This window comes from Ostrea edulis, chromosome 4 (genome assembly GCF_947568905.1).
Source record: "Ostrea edulis chromosome 4, xbOstEdul1.1, whole genome shotgun sequence".
NCBI lineage: Eukaryota > Metazoa > Mollusca > Bivalvia > Ostreida > Ostreidae > Ostrea > Ostrea edulis.
Window position 1 is genome coordinate 12472580 of NC_079167.1, and position 16033 is coordinate 12488612.

Consider the following 16033-nt stretch of genomic DNA (forward strand, 5'->3'; position numbering starts at 1 on the left):
TTGCGGTTCATGCATGGCAACAGCAGTCTGAAACCAAATATTTTGAAAAATAAATAACGCCTGCCTACTGATAGAAAATGATGGGAAATCAACATCTTTGTGGCATCATATATAGTGATTGAGGATCCATTATTATTTATTCATTTGGTATATCAAAACTTTTAAAAAATAAAATACAAAATGACTTTGCTTTTTTATGTACTTTTAGATAATTTCAAATTTAGGACCAAATTGAACTATTAGTGAACTTAGAAATAATAGATGTTGGGGGAAGGGGGGGGGGGGGATTTTCGCCAAAAATTTACAAGGCATTACCAGCATACATTGGCACCGAAGGTGGTTGAGTATTTTGAATAATACTTGTTTTTCACATGTGCCCCCCCCCCCCCAAAGTCTTGGATCCTCCACTGCATGCGTGGTGTTCAGATAGGTTTGACTGCCTTTGTCAGATTAAGCTCAGTTGGTCGAGAACCTGACTCGGTTCCTGGTCTTGTGGATTGCATTTTCTCCCTTCCTGTTACATTGGTGCTGTAGACCAGCCTCTGTAACTGACAGGTGAAAATGTCGGGGAAAATTTTGGGTTGATGTCTTCAAATTGAAGACATCACATTCTCTCACCAGAGGGTGCGTTACGAGTAGCGAGTGGTGAAGACAGAAGGAGGAGGGATGTGGCAGTCAGACGAATTAGATCAGTGTGCCAAACACCTGACTCAAGATTGACGGAGATCGGGTTAAATCCAATCCCGGTCTGATCTGAATATATATAGGGGAGAATATCAAAATATGTAATTAAGAGAATGGAAAGAATCCACGGGTTGATAGTCTAATAAATGAATCCAGGTTTGGTATGCATATCAATTGTGGTTCTTCTAAAGTGACTTCACGGTTGTTAAAATTCAGCCTTCACAATTCCTCCACTGATTCTCATAGACTGATAATGTCATCTCATATAGACAGAAACCCGTTTGCGACCTTTTATTTCGTTATTACGACTTTTTATCTCGTTATTACGACTTTTTATCTCGGTATTACGACTTTTTATCTCGTTATTACTAGTTTTTATATCGTTATTACGGCTTTAACTTGTTATTAAGACTTTTAAAAAAGTTATCTGCCCTTTGTTAAGAAAATTTTAATAAAAAATCTAAAATTTTCTATACATGTGTGTGGTAAATGATTAATTTCATTTCATATTTTCATAAAGAGAAAGTTTATGTAACTTTCTACCAGGAGATTTGTATGAAAATATCATTTCTTTTAAAAATATTTTTATCAAAACATGCTCTTCCCATAGACTTCAACGTTAAATTTTAGATGAAATAAATCAAGCAGTAAAAAAAAAATTTAAAAATTCCTATGGTGAGTTATTTTTACTTCTTATAATACCTTAGAAATTACTTCGGGCTCGATGTGCATAAGATACTGCAAGTGCTCTTTCCGGTTTGTCGCCATTGACTCGAAAAATAAACAGAAGCCTGAGAAGAAGCAAGAAAGATCCTTAGATAGAGAGAATAAACAAAAATATTTAGGTAAACACATCTTAATCTCATTGTTACATTGAGAACACATAATCTGGCAACAGAATGCAGAATAGAAAAGGCTGATCTGAGATACGAACAGCTTTGTCACGTTTGTTTGTGTAAATTCAAGTCAGAGCAAATACAATTGATGAGGACACTAAATTGCAAAGTTAATGCATGCAGAAATGCAGTTCAGTTATAAAGATACAAGGTAGAAGAAAGTCATTCCAATTTTCACTCCGTGACGATGAGGTCATGGGCTGGAGTCCCTCTTGTACCATGGCTGTCGGGCTTTTTTTAAAGTCTTGATTTCAAGGGTCTGGGGAGAAAACCAAACCCAGATTATTAAAGTATGATTGGACTCCTTCTGACTTTCAATTTGGTCAAAGCTGGCCTCATTCAAGTAACCAGAGGCCAAAAAAAAAAAAAAAGGTTTACTTAACAATTTTGAAGCAAAAGTTATATGTGGGCCTGTGAAGAAGATTTTTTAACATAAAGGCTACCCAGCTTTGATTTGTTTTCATTGTTTGGGAATTTAAAAGCTAAAATTGGGAAACATACCTGCTCTTTAGCATTGGGAATGGGGCCTTATTTTGGCCCCCTACAGACCCTTTAAAAAATACTTTGCTGTGTAAAACCTAAGACATAGCAATAGGTTGTGACTGACCAATCAACAACTCCTAAGCATTTAGAAGTGAGAAACAGGGGTTTGTTTTGGATGAAACCATAAAATCCGAGGTCCTGACTCCTATGTCACTGCAGGCATTGTCACATTTGACTCAATAAAGAACCCTCATTGCTACATCCCCCGAGCATCAAGCATAAGTCTAAATCTAAGGCACTTCAGCTACAGCTCGACAGGTGATGTTTCAATATAAGTGAAAAATTATTTGATAGAACATTAAACAAACAAGAAAATAAAATTTAATGTCATCGAAAACAATATGTCATCATTGTCATGTGATAAAATATAGTCTTTCATGTAAATTTCTTGGTATATCCAACTGCTGCTAATTGTCACTCATATTCTGAATTTACAGGCTAAAAATGAGCCACCGGGCCATAGACAGGCAGGCGTCAAAAATGACAACAGCGAGTACGCCTGGCGGGGATTCGAAAGAAAGAAAAAGTGTGGCAAGGTAGCAGGGTGTAATGTTAACAGAAAAATAAATATGGATTTTGTAAATAGCAGTCATCATAAGACACAAGTGTGTTTGTTATTGATGCTCGAAGTTAGACTAAATTGTGATCATTGCAATGTGTTATAATAATATCTTTAGGATCAGTTGAATTAAGAAAATGTTTCCACATGACTTCATACATGTATTTAGGACTTTTCCAATTCTTCTTGCTACGCTTAGATTTTAGTTCTCAATAAGAAGTTATGCAGAGAGTTTGTATAAGAACAACAGTTGAATTCATTAGCAAAAATTAGTAAAGGCCTTCTGCAATGCTCTAATTCCAGAATTTTATATTCACTTGGGATTTTTAGATGATAAATGATAAATGTGTGTAAATAAGTACAATCTGTAGAGTTATTATCATTGGTATGATAGTGATAGGATCTATATATAATCTGTTGTATTTTTAAAAAATCAGGATTTTTTTTTGTGTGAAGTGTTATGTAAACTGTATAACCTAAGAATATTAAGTGAACAATTTTGACTTTTTTTTTTTTTACATGGATTTTGATAGTTAGAGTGGTCATGTAGGACTATACATTGATGAAGTACTGAATAATAAATTCATACATATGAACTCATGGATCATTCAGAAGACTAGCCTAATGAATTTGGGTCTTTAAGAAAGCAGAAGATAATATTGTAGAAGCAGAAATATTCATTGGGATTAAATTTAGTGGTTTAATCTCTAAAAACAATTTTTAAATTATTATGGGGACCTACTTTTGTGGTTTTCAAGGTCACAAAATAAATTGTTTTTGTCAATTTCATATATGATTATTTATTTTCTGTATTCCTGGTCATTTTGATTTTTAAAGACAAGTGCAGAATGTAAAAATTCCGGAATATTTGTGTCATTGTTTTTTATTACCTGCGCCCATTGTTCATAGATATGTTTTTTTTTTTTATATGTTTTTTTTTTTAAACATACATACAGTATATATATATATATATATATATATATATATATATATATATATATATACATACATTCGCAAAGAAACTTGTACAGAATGTTTATAACAAGCTACCAAAGGTATATGTATATATTCTTTTCTGAGAATGAGAGAGAGAGGGGGGGGGGAGAAGAAAAGAAGAGAGAGGGATGCATACAGTCATTGTCTAATATATTAAAGGTCCATATATATTGGGGGGAAAAACACTCAATGAAATAATTGATTCCAGCGGTTCCAGCAGGTGTCAAATTAATCTTTTTCACCATTTTTATTTGCAATATGTTTCGGAGTTTCATAAAATGTATTTACTAGCAATATCGCAGCATTTACATTCAGTGTCTTCCCTTTACATCTCATAGTGTAGATATAATATTTCAGCCAAAGAACAAGATTATTTTGTATAGTTTTCTTTTCATTCAAAAATCCAAAAGTAAAATTATTTTTTGTTATTGATATTTGAAGATTGGTTTTATGTTCAAAACAAACTTCAAATTCTCTTAAGAAATGCTGAACTTTACAATAGCTGTCATCGGGATTTGGAATTGCCATGAAAATATGATTTAATAGAGGCAAGACCAGAGTTTTGATAACAATAATTTTTCCTATTGGTGTCAAATGTCTTTTCTCCCATTGATATGATATTGATTTTATTCTGCTTAACTTTGGCTGATAATTTAGTTTAGACATGTTCTGTAACTCTACATCAAAATTAATTCCAAGTAGAGTAAACTTACAAGTCCCCCAATTCACATGAAAGTCTTTAGAAAGGGTATCCTGACTATATCTTTTTTATCCAATCCATATTGTATTGGTTTTTGAAAAATTTACTTTTAGTCCTGACATTTCAGAGAAGTGTTGCAATACTTTTATTTTTTTCTAGAAAAGATTCATAAATATGTTAAGTTTTCATTTAGTTGTTGCATCGAAAATGGTCAAATAATAAAATGATACATGAATTCTACTCACCTTGAACATGTTGAGTACCCAAATACTGTTTTGATTCTGTATGTTGTCAAATTAAGGAAAGAAATCAGCTGCATGGGCAGAAATAAGGCCAGCAATCCTGCTAACTTAGATGTTTTCAAGGCTCATCAGTGTAAGGACTATTAAACTACTACTTAAGAACAAAATGCATACAAACAATATGCCCACAAATACAACCAAGGAATTACAACTGTGCTATATTGCAGTTAATGCAAGGTTGACATCATACCTGAAAAAGATTTTGTTAAAAAATTCTATCCACAAAATTAAAACCCCAACACATATTTCTGCTAATCTACAGTATCAAGGATTTTTGTTAGTGGAAAATGACTATTCAAGAAGTACATTTTGTAATATTGTAGACACTCCAGAGGTCACAATTTTTGCTTGATTGTTTTGATACTTCACAAATAACTTTGTTATCAAGAGAGGAAGAACCCTATTGGTTTTTTTGGTTCAAAGATCAATTTCACAAGGGGACTTAATACAAATAGCTTTTAGACGCTCTACTTATATTTACTGGTTGTCTACATTGTGAGGGGATGCATTGTCTTGCAGAATTCTTGTTTTGTGTAATTATCAATAATGTAGGAGTGTTCAAAATTTTTGAAGCAATACATTTAATGCTTTTTAAACACAAGAAAACAGAGACAACTGATATGGATGTGCTTCAAATGGAATGTTAAAAAAATTCCTGATCTGACCTAAATCTCTTGGATTTGAATCTCAATCTCACTGATCCTGTTCAAACTTAATCACATTTGTACAATCCTAGAGCATGAAAATGACACATGGTAGATTTTTAATAATTCACACAGGTACTTGAAGATAGCCCCAGTGAACATCAGACAACCATGCACTCACTATTTGTAGAGGCATGGAAAATGTGTCTGTCCTCAATTTTCTATAAGTAGTCAAGAAAATTTAATGATCTTGCATGCTTCAGAATTTTGCCTTGTTCTCTGCAAAATCGGACTTCCTTTTTTTCACATTATTTTAGAAAAAAACCCAGTTAGGATATTGGAGAATCATGGGAATGAAAGATGCATTGTAAATGTTCTTTAAGTGTTTTTTGGGGGGGAGGGGTTGCAATTTACCTGTGTCCAAAATTAATACGTTAAATGTGCTTATTCTGTGGTATACATTTTTTCTGTGATTCTGTTTTGAATTATCACAAACATATTACTTTTTCATAGCAAGATCCGCAGCAGTGTAGCCAGTTTCTTTGGTATTGAAGATGATGAAGAAAAGTCGAAGCTCCACCAAGAGAGGTGGAGGAACAGGAGGCTTCACTATTACAAGAAACAAATCAAACCAGAAGAGCTGGAGAAGAGAGACTTAGGACTGAAAGATGATCTGGATGCCTCCAACATCAAGTACATCCATGATCCTTACAGGATGCCTGGATCAAGGAGAACAACTCCACTATCTAGTACTAGTACTTACGCCAGAGTTAGCAAACCTTCGAAGAGACTCAGAAAGGAATCTGTAGCGAAGATGACAGTCAAAGGCATCATGACTGTTACTGTAAGTTTGATACATATGAAAATATTTTGGTATTTTAGATTTTAATGCATTTGAAGTTAAAAAGATGAAATGTGTACTTTCTAGCAAAATTACAAGTAGTTAACAGAAAAATCCAGAAAATGAATTTTTATTTTATTTTTCAATTTCAAGTTCCTGTTGATTTACTGATTAAGTTTATATTTTGCAGGGAATGAGGAAAAAGCTTAGGAAGAAGCCCCAGCAGAAAAGTTTTGGACCAGGCAGTTACACTGGAGATTTCCCAGATGATCTCTCAGCTAGCCTTAACTATCATGTAAGAAGTTTAATGAGTTGATTATGAAGTATTATAGAATTTTAAAAAATGCAATTGCAGGCTCTTTTTAGCTCACCTGAGCCGAAATCTCAAGTGAGCTTTTCTGATCACTTTTTGTATGGCGTCCATCCATAAACTTTTCACATTTTTTACTTCTTTTCCAAAACGGCTGGGCCAATAGAAACCAAACTTGGTACTAGCATCCTTGGGTGAAGGGCTTTCAAGTTTGATCAAGTGAAAGGCCAGGTCCCACTCAAAGGGGGAGATAATCTTGAAAAGGCAAAAATAGGGTGGGGTCATTTAAGACTCATTTTAAGAACCACTGGGCCAGAAAAATTGAAATTTGCATGAAAGCTTCCTGACATAGTGCAGATTTAAGTTTCTTCAAATCATGGCCCATGGGGGTAGGGTGGGGTCACAATAGGGGATCGAAGTTTTACATGCAAATATATAGGGAACATCTTTAAAAATCTTCTCAAGAACCACTGGGTCAGAAAAGTAGAAATTTACATGAAATCTTTACATAGTGCAGAGTAAAGTTGGTTAAAATCATGGCCCTCAGGGGTATGGTGGGGCAAAATAGGGGATAAAAATTTACATACAAATATATAAGGAAAATCTTTAAAAATCTTCTTCTCCAGAACTTCTGAGTCAGAAAATGTTTTATATGCTGATGCATACATGTACATGTATAGCGAAAATCTTTTAAAATAAATCTTGAACTACTTAAGCTAGGGCTTTCAGATTTTGTATATACATTCTTTATGGCAAGACCTTTCATTTGATCTAATGTTGGGTGATCTTGTGACCTTGACCTGGAAGTTTGACCTACTTTTGAAAATATGATCTATTCAATATAACCTGAACTATTTAAGGTAGACCTTTGATATCTTATATATGAATTTCTTATGGCAAGACCTTTCATTTCATATCATGTCCTTTGACCTTGTGACTTTGATCTCAGAATTTGACCTGCTTTTAAGAAAATCTAACATTAAAAGTATATCCAGAACTATTTTAGGTAGGGCTTTCATATTTTGTATATAGATTTTTTTATGGGCCTTGTGACACAATGGTGTTTGATCTTTTGACCTTGGAGTTTGACCTATTTTTTAAAAAACGACCTTTTTGATATCCCTTGAACTATTTGAGGCAGGGCTTTCATATTTTGTATAAAGATTCTTTATGGCAAGACCTTGGTATACATTGGTGTTTGACCTTGTGACCTTAAATGTCAGGGCCAAGGTGGCTCAGGTGAGCGATGTGGTCAATTGGCCCTTTGCATGTATTTGTCAGAGTAAGTATTACACAACTGATTATCTTAATTGAAAGAAGTTCTGATTTCATATAAATTTAGATTCAAAATTAATATTGAATAGCAACAACATGAAGATGCCTTCAGTTTGGTGGATGATGTGTTCTATGATGAGCCAATTGCTCCACCTGAGAAACAGTTCAATAAAATGACCAGCATTGGAGAAGAAGGAGAATATGAACTGTATGTACACAGAAATAAAACTCTGTTATTTAACTGGCACTTTCCTAAGCTTTATTATTATTTCTTTGTTTTGTAAAAGAGATTTGGAAGAAAACGTAAAAGATAACAAGATGAGAACTATGTATTGCCTGCAAAGTATAGCAGAAATATGACTTTGTTCAGCATCTGTCTGTCTATATGACATCTTCTGTGATGAAGTCACATTTATACAATAAGTTAAGCTTAAGTGAGAAGCATGTTCCTTGGAACATGCTAATTTAAATTGAAAGTGCATTTTCATAGATATAAACATAGTCAAAACTGGAGAGCAACACCTTGAGGTTTAGATTGCTGGGGTATTCAATATGGTCTGTATCCAAAGTATAAAGAATTAAAACAGATCACCAACACATCATGAGAATGCATGAGAGATTTATAATAATAAATTTATCATGCTTTCTCATGATGTGTTGGTGATTTTTTTTAATTTCATAGATATAGTACAAGATATAATTTCAAAACTACATATTTATTTGTTGTATATATATTTTAGACCACGACCAGGATGGGGCAAAAGTCGGACTGCTCCAAAGGCCAAACTGTCAGGGTATGAGGATGGGGAGTTCGGATTAAGTAGAATAGAGCCAGAGGTTGTGAACTCTATCACAGCCAATGACAAAAGAGAGGTGGGAATGGGGTTCGTGGGTCGTCTTTTCAATAGAAGTTACAGGAGTGAAAGAATGAATTCATATGTGAAGACCCAGATTGACAGCATTGATGACCACAGGTATAAAATGTTTATATCCACGTTACTTTAAACATAGGAAGTTTTGTTAAGCTTCTTTGCGAAATTGGTAGGGTCAAAATGCAACAGATTTAATAAACTTTTTTAACCAATTTTACTTGTTCCTAAAAGGCAAATATTTTCTATGATTATATCGAAAAATAGTTTTGTGTATTCAGTAGACCCATGGAATTGCCAAATCTTTATCTACACAAAATAAACAATTGAATTTTTAAGGTTGTTAATTACATAGTGTATACTGTATGAACTCAGCATTGTTTTAACTTAACATCACTGATAACTTAGTGATAGAACATCTGTGTATTGTGATTTTAAGTATAGACAATGATGTACTGCATAATCTCTGATTTCAGGCCCTACTTCACTTACTGGGTCACCTTTGTCCAGACCTTAATCTTCATTGTGTCTGTGGCTGTGTATGGCATTGCTCCTATTGGGGTGTCTGAGACAGAGTACAAGGACATCGTAAGTCTAACACCAAGTCACACACTCGTGTACAAGTAGTCCAAATCACACACTCGTGTACACATAGTCCAAGCCACACACTCATGTACACAAAAATCCAAGTCCTGTGTACACATAGGACTGGTTATTGTATAAAGTTGAAGCCAAGGATCAGTCATTGTATAAAGTTGTAGTATTGAATAGAGGCATACAGGCATCTCTTTAGATTAAAGTGAAATATAACTGAGAATTACATGTATGGAAAGAGTATGATGTTTGTAAAGTGTATGAGATAGATACCCTGTGTAGTCTTGTTTGTGATTATTTACAGGTTCTTAAACCCAACTTAGCATTTGAAACAGTGAGATACATTGAGAAAGATAATCTGTGGATAGGACCCAAACAGGTAAGAGAAGGAGACTTTGTGGATAGGACCAAAAAGGATAATGTACATGTAACTCTCTTATCTTCATACAGAACCTGGAATCATGAATCTTTTTCCTTTACATATCCAGTTAAACTTTTTGAATCCAGATGTTGTGCAATTCATAATGTTTATTTCACAACAAACTCTTAAGGAAGAAGAACACATCATTACACATCTTTCAGACAGAATATGCTGCTGATGCAAAAATAAAATCAACATCCTTTTAATGTCCTCCACTTGTCTGGTTAGCTCTGTGGTCTACATGTTAAGCTAGCAATCCACAGATTGTGTGTATTTGAGTCTCACAAGGGCTTTAAAATTTTATGTCCCTTTAATCAGAGATTTGAAGGCGTATAGTTTTTGGTCTGTCTGTCTGTGTGTCCATAAAAACTTTAACCTATTGAATGGATTGTGATAGGTTTTTATACGCCCGTCTTAGGACGGGACGTATTATGGTATGGCCTTCATGTCCGTCCGTCTGTTAGCTTTTTCGTGTCCGACCCGTAACTTAAATACTACAAGGCCTAGAATCATCAAACTTTGTCTGTAGATACATCTTGGGTAGAAGGTGTGTCGCACATTAAAACCAGGTCACTGTGACTTTTCATTAAGAAGATATGGCCATATATGGCAAAAACTTGTCCGTCTGTTAGCTTTTTCGTGTCCGACCCGTAACTTAAATACTACAAGGCCTAGAATCATCAAACTTTGTCTGTAGATACATCTTGGGTAGAAGGTGTGTCGCACATTAAAACCAGGTCACTGTGACTTTTCATTAAGAAGATATGGCCATATATGGCAAAAACTTGTCCGTCTGTTAGCTTTTTCGTGTCCGACCCGTAACTTAAATACTACAAGGCCTAGAATCATCAAACTTTGTCTGTAGATACATCTTGGATAGAAGGTGTGTCGCACATTAAAACCAGGTCACTGTGACTTTTCATTAAGAAGATATGGCCATATATGGCAAAAACTTGTCCGTCTGTTAGCTTTTTCGTGTCCGACCCGTAACTTAAATACTACAAGGCCTAGAATCATCAAACTTTGTCTGTAGATACATCTTGGATAGAAGGTGTGTCGCACATTAAAACCAGGTCACTGTGACTTTTCATTAAGAAGATATGGCCATATATGGCAAAAACTTGTCCGGCTCATAACTTGAAAACTATTAGACCTAGAATCACCAAAATTGGTCAACTAATGCATCTTAGGTAGAAGGTGTGTCGCATCCTACTTTAAGGTCACTGTGACATTTAATTAAGGTGATATAAAAAAAAATGTTTTAATGGGTACAATCTATACTGTTAACAATATGTGACGGGCGTATCATGTGCCGTGGCGGTGCACTTTATTCATATTTTACATGCATATACCTTTCTTTTCATGCCAAAATTTGACCTTATGACCTTGACATTGGAATTTGGCCATACAGGGACACCAGTGTATTATTCCTCCTTCATTTATTATTCATCACTTTCTACTCAGAATGTTGTGGAAACCAAAGATTATTTTCTGGTACACGTACGAAGCATTTTCAAAATAAACCAGTTTCACTTTAGTATGTATGCAACATCCATGCAATTGTTTGAGTAAATTGAGATGAATTATCTCCAGTGCACACAACATAACTTGTAAGTGCATGCAACAATTTTTAAAGACGTTGCTTTTCCACAGGCGGACTTGATACATCTTGGAGCAAAGTATTCTCCGTGCATGAGGCGAGATGACAACATCTGGGGTGGGATCAACAAGGACCGTGCTGAGGAGAAGGCTTCAGCTTGCTGTATCAGAGATGATGGCTCGGGATGTGTACAGTCTGTTAAAACTAAATGTAGTGTAAGTCATCCGTCATTAATTAATGCTTATTTCCATCAAATTTAAAACCAGAACTATTGTGCTTTTTCTTATGATGGTCACATTGATCAAATATATCATAATCTTGAGATAATCCAATTTTTGTTGACGAGCTGGGTGATTGTCTCCCTTTAGATGTTATATAGATGATATGTTTAGTGTTATATAAACTGAAATTGTTTTTATTTGATGTAACGCCTAATTTTACACAGAGTATTCAATGGTGTTGTACATGTATAATATAAAAAAGCTTTAAAAGAATAAACAATAAATCAATACATGCAAACACACTCTACATCTACTAAACTAAAAACATGTACATTAAAAATATCTAAACAAATGTGTCTTCAGTTTGGCTTTAAAAGTATCTAGAGATTTGGACTGTCTTATTTCTAGTGTTGCTAGAGTTGAAAACTTTTATTTGTGACTCTATTTTCAGACGGTTTTGTCAACATTTCACAAGTACAATGCTTCTAGTGCTGCTTCAAACAATGGCTTCACTGCAGGCTCAGTGTGTGGACAGGACCCCAAGTATGTTTAATGTACCTTTTTTTTGTACTTTGGCTGTCAACTGGAACACCCCCTCCCTCCCCCCCCCCCTCCCCTGAAGTATTATTAATATGCTTTAATTGTAAACTGGACCTCAAGTATGGTTGATAGTTAATATTTTTCAAGTGTAAACTGGTCTGTAATATATTTAATGTACCACTGTCATTAAGTGCATGTGCCCATCAAATATGTAAAAGAAATATGAATGTATTTTGAAATTAAAGACTGATTTGGAAAAAAAGATATGTAAAGAAAGCTTACTAATTATATGCATACTGTAATTTACAGTACACAATTCTTTTTTGTTAAAATATGAAAATTAATTCTTCATTGGATGGTAGCAATATTTACAGATAAGTGGCCTGAACTCTCTTACTGATTTGCTTTATTCAGTTATGATATATCTGTTTGTTTGTAGATACTGCAATAAACCAGCCTCTGTTGCCCCTTTTGAATGGGATAAAGCAGACATCACCAAGTGGCCTGTAAGTGTTGCCATCAGTGTATTCCCATCAAAATCTAGTATAAAAAGCTCACATGTAATTGACAGTACATTAGTATGTTTGTGTTACAGTACTGTGAGGACACTGGAAAGCCTGTGTCCAATGTATCATCCAAAACTGACAGACACATGAGTTGTGACATCACAGGTCGACCATGTTGCCATGGTATCCAAGGAGAGTGTATGATTACAACGAGGGAACACTGTAATTTTATAAAGGGATATTACCATGAGGACAAATATCTTTGCTCACAGGTATATCATATATTTTTATTGCAAAGGTCTAAAATACAAATTCCCAGGATTGGTCAGTCATTGTGGTGTTCTTCAGAAAAAGCTTTTGGACATATTAGATGTTTTCAAAATATGTAAGTTGTAATGAGATTCAGTCAAACCTCGTTATGAGTACAGATCCTGAAGCGTACTACTACACCAATTGGACTGTTCTTGATAAGAACCGTTCTGTTCCCACATCAAACTGTTCAGTGTTTCATTCCCAGATCAAAGCATTCCGCTCTCATCCAAAACTGTTCATTCCCGCATGGTCATTTGGAACTTGTGCAATCAGTCTGTCATCATAGGGCAATATGGCACTTGGTAGAAGTGGAAGAAGACTAATTATTGCTCTTAATTCAACAAAATATTTTAGAGTTGCACAAGGCTGGACTTTCCATAGGTCAATTCCATAAAGATTTACAGACATATTACCAATTTACCACGACATGACAGAGCATATTTTATTTTGGGATGAAAGGGAAATTAACTTTTACCAACGATTGTGAACTCAAATCAGCTTACGGAAGAAAATATGTGAAAATAGATTTTTCATTTGGAAATAAAAAAAAAATGAAATAATGATAATGTTACTGTTGATGAAAGAAGTTCGTACAGTGTTTGTTTTTTTTAAAAATTTGTCAACAGGGGAATTTGAAACAAACAAAATGTCAAATTATAAGATCTATTTTAAGTAGTAGTATACCTATTAGACTAATATGATTTGACATATTTTGATGAAAATGTGGGGAAATGAAAATGAATTTAATTACCATCTCAAAGCTTTCTGTTCTCGATAAGAAGCATTCCATTCTCACTGAGAATCATTCCATTTAAACTGTTCAGCTTTCGCTCATTGTCCCATTGGTGTAGTAGTACGCTTCATGGTCTGTATCTCAAACTCAATGGGGCCAAGAAAAAACTTTAAGATATATGAGGGTATGAGATATTTAGGTTAAAATGTATAAAGAAAATGTAGTTGAGATATATCCATGGTATTTTGTTTAGATATTGATGTTCGAGATACCAAAATTCAACTGTATTTTGGAAACGACACTGAATGTGTGTATGCTTCTATGATAGTTCTGTCAACACATCATAAAAATTGATTTTATAATTTTGTAGGTTAATTGCTTAGGGCAGATTTGTGGAATGATGGATTTTTCTGATGTAAATAATCCAGATCAGTTTTATCGCTTGTGGACATCCCTATTTTTACATGGAGGGTGAGTGTGTTCATGAAAATCACTTTCATGGAGGAAAAATGAAAGAAAATGTCTTGTGTATTTTATTCGATTTAGTGTACTTTTGTGTATGACCAATTACAGTGTACAATGAAACCAAATCTGAATTGTGAATTTGGAATGTTAGATTAAACTTAAAACAATTTAAACTTAAAACATATCTTTTTAAACTTGCATTTAATCTGTAATTTGGTATTTATGTATGCAGTTATTTTTTTTTAAAAAAAGCCAGTTTTGGTATTATTTTATGCCTTTTTCTTTGTATTTATTATGTCTCCCTTCTTTCAGGGGGAGACATATTGTTTTTGTACTTTCCGTCCGTCTGTCTGTCACAAAATCTTGTGAACGCATCTCCTATATGGCTTATTGGATAAACTTGAAACTTTGTTCAATGCTCCATTGCCATTTGTAGATGTGCATATTGTCGGGACAGGAGGATCCAATTATTTTCCTAAAAGTTATAGTGGATCTAAGAGGGGTGGAGGATGTAAAATAACATATATGTTTAATCATATAACACTGTAGATTTTTAAATCATAATTTGGTTTTGTTGTTTTCAAACATGGCTTATGTAGTCAATTAGAAGATTAGTAACAAATACTATAAGGAAATGTATAATTGTCTTAAGCAACAAGAAGCTATAGTTTGGTGACAATATTGAACTCTGAAAGAGAGTATTATCAGTTTCAACTGTGCTGTAAAATAATAACTCTGTTTCAGGCTGTTCCACCTAGTGATCACTATAGGTTTCCAGTTCTTGGTGATGCGGGACATTGAAAAGCTGACTGGGTGCATCAGATTGGCCATTATTTACCTGGGCAGTGGAGTAGCAGGAAATTTAGCCAGCTCCATTTTCCTGCCTTACCATGTAGAGGTAAATCAACCATATTGAAACTTCATGTATGTCAATGACTCAATATGGCATGACTGAGTTTCATTTCATGCAACTGAATGTTGATGGATAACCTTTCAAGAGTTGCTGATATATATATTTTTTTAATTTTCTAAATATCTTTAATCTTTGTTGTTAAATGGTTTCCATTATACAAAAACATAAATTTACTCTAATTTGAATTATTCTTTGAAATTCACCTTACGTTTTAGGTGGGGCCAGCTGGATGTCAGTTTGGTATCCTGTCCTGCTTGTTAGTGGAGGTCCTACAGAGTATACAGATGTTAAAAAGACCTTGTTTAGCTGTCCTGAAAATCGGAGGCTTCATCGTCTTCTTATTCATCCTTGGCTTGTTGCCATGGATTGATAACTGGGCCCATGTGTGCGGCTTCCTGTTTGGATTTCTACTGGCATTTTCTCTGTTGCCATATGTGTCCTTCGGTGAATTTGACAGAAGGCGAAAAATCATTGGGATTATTTTGTCTTTGGGAGGGTCCATTTTCTTGTTCATCATACTTGTGGTGTTGTTCTATGTTTTACCCCTATATGACTGTCCTGGATGTCAGTATTTTAACTGTATTCCACTCACAGATGATTTTTGTAAAAATATGGAGGTGAGCAATAATAGAGAATCCACGTACAGCTCCTTTCTCTAACATTTTTTAAAAATTATTTTTATTTGTGATATCAACCAAGTATTTAAGAGTAGCACATTCCTGGAGAAATCCAATCGTCAGTGGGATGGCATAACAATTGTGTTTTTGCAATAGATTTTCTACACAATAGATTTTCTTTAATACTTTATTAGGAAGTTGTTTTATTTTATGATATTGCTCTTTATGCTGCAGAAGGTGTACTCGGGTTTAAATATAAATATATGTACAAAGAAAACTTGGATAGCATGCATAATATTGATATATGAGATTTAAACCACACTGGGAAATTTTTGTTTTTAGTATACATATATGTATATTTTTCTGTTTTGAGATATTTTAATTTACTTTAATAGATAAATTTTAAAAGGATGATTTGTTCAGTTGTCTTTCCTTTGATACTCAGAGTAAGGTTCTCAACCATATGCTGTTTTCTCATGGAGAAAATTTCAT

The 16033-nt window shown here is 34.2% G+C and overlaps 1 protein-coding gene across 1 annotated transcript; it reads left to right on the forward strand.

Moving 5' to 3' along the window:
• The first annotated feature begins 1418 nt into the window (after positions 1-1418).
• LOC125672323 (inactive rhomboid protein 1-like) lies at positions 1419-15952 on the forward strand. Its single transcript, XM_048908556.2, has 15 exons — positions 1419-1529; positions 2561-2659; positions 5838-6168; positions 6356-6460; positions 7840-7958; positions 8491-8724; positions 9096-9207; positions 9518-9592; positions 11288-11449; positions 11907-11998; positions 12435-12501; positions 12591-12773; positions 13917-14017; positions 14756-14909; positions 15140-15952. The coding sequence occupies exons 2-15, from the start codon at positions 2568-2570 to the stop codon at positions 15581-15583; spliced, it is 2271 nt and encodes a 756-aa protein (XP_048764513.2). The 5' UTR covers positions 1419-1529; positions 2561-2567; the 3' UTR covers positions 15584-15952.
• The last annotated feature ends 81 nt before the right edge of the window (positions 15953-16033 follow it).

Excerpts from the sequence above, each read along its gene's own strand:
- LOC125672323 (XM_048908556.2), top strand. The coding sequence starts at position 2,568 with ATGAGCCACCGGGCCATAGACAGGCAGGCGTCAAAAATGACAACAGCG. Across the intron at positions 11,999-12,434 it reads GTGTGTGGACAGGACCCCAA|ATACTGCAATAAACCAGCCT; the intron begins GTATGTTTAATG and ends GTTTGTTTGTAG. Across the intron at positions 14,910-15,139 it reads TCCTGCCTTACCATGTAGAG|GTGGGGCCAGCTGGATGTCA; the intron begins GTAAATCAACCA and ends CTTACGTTTTAG.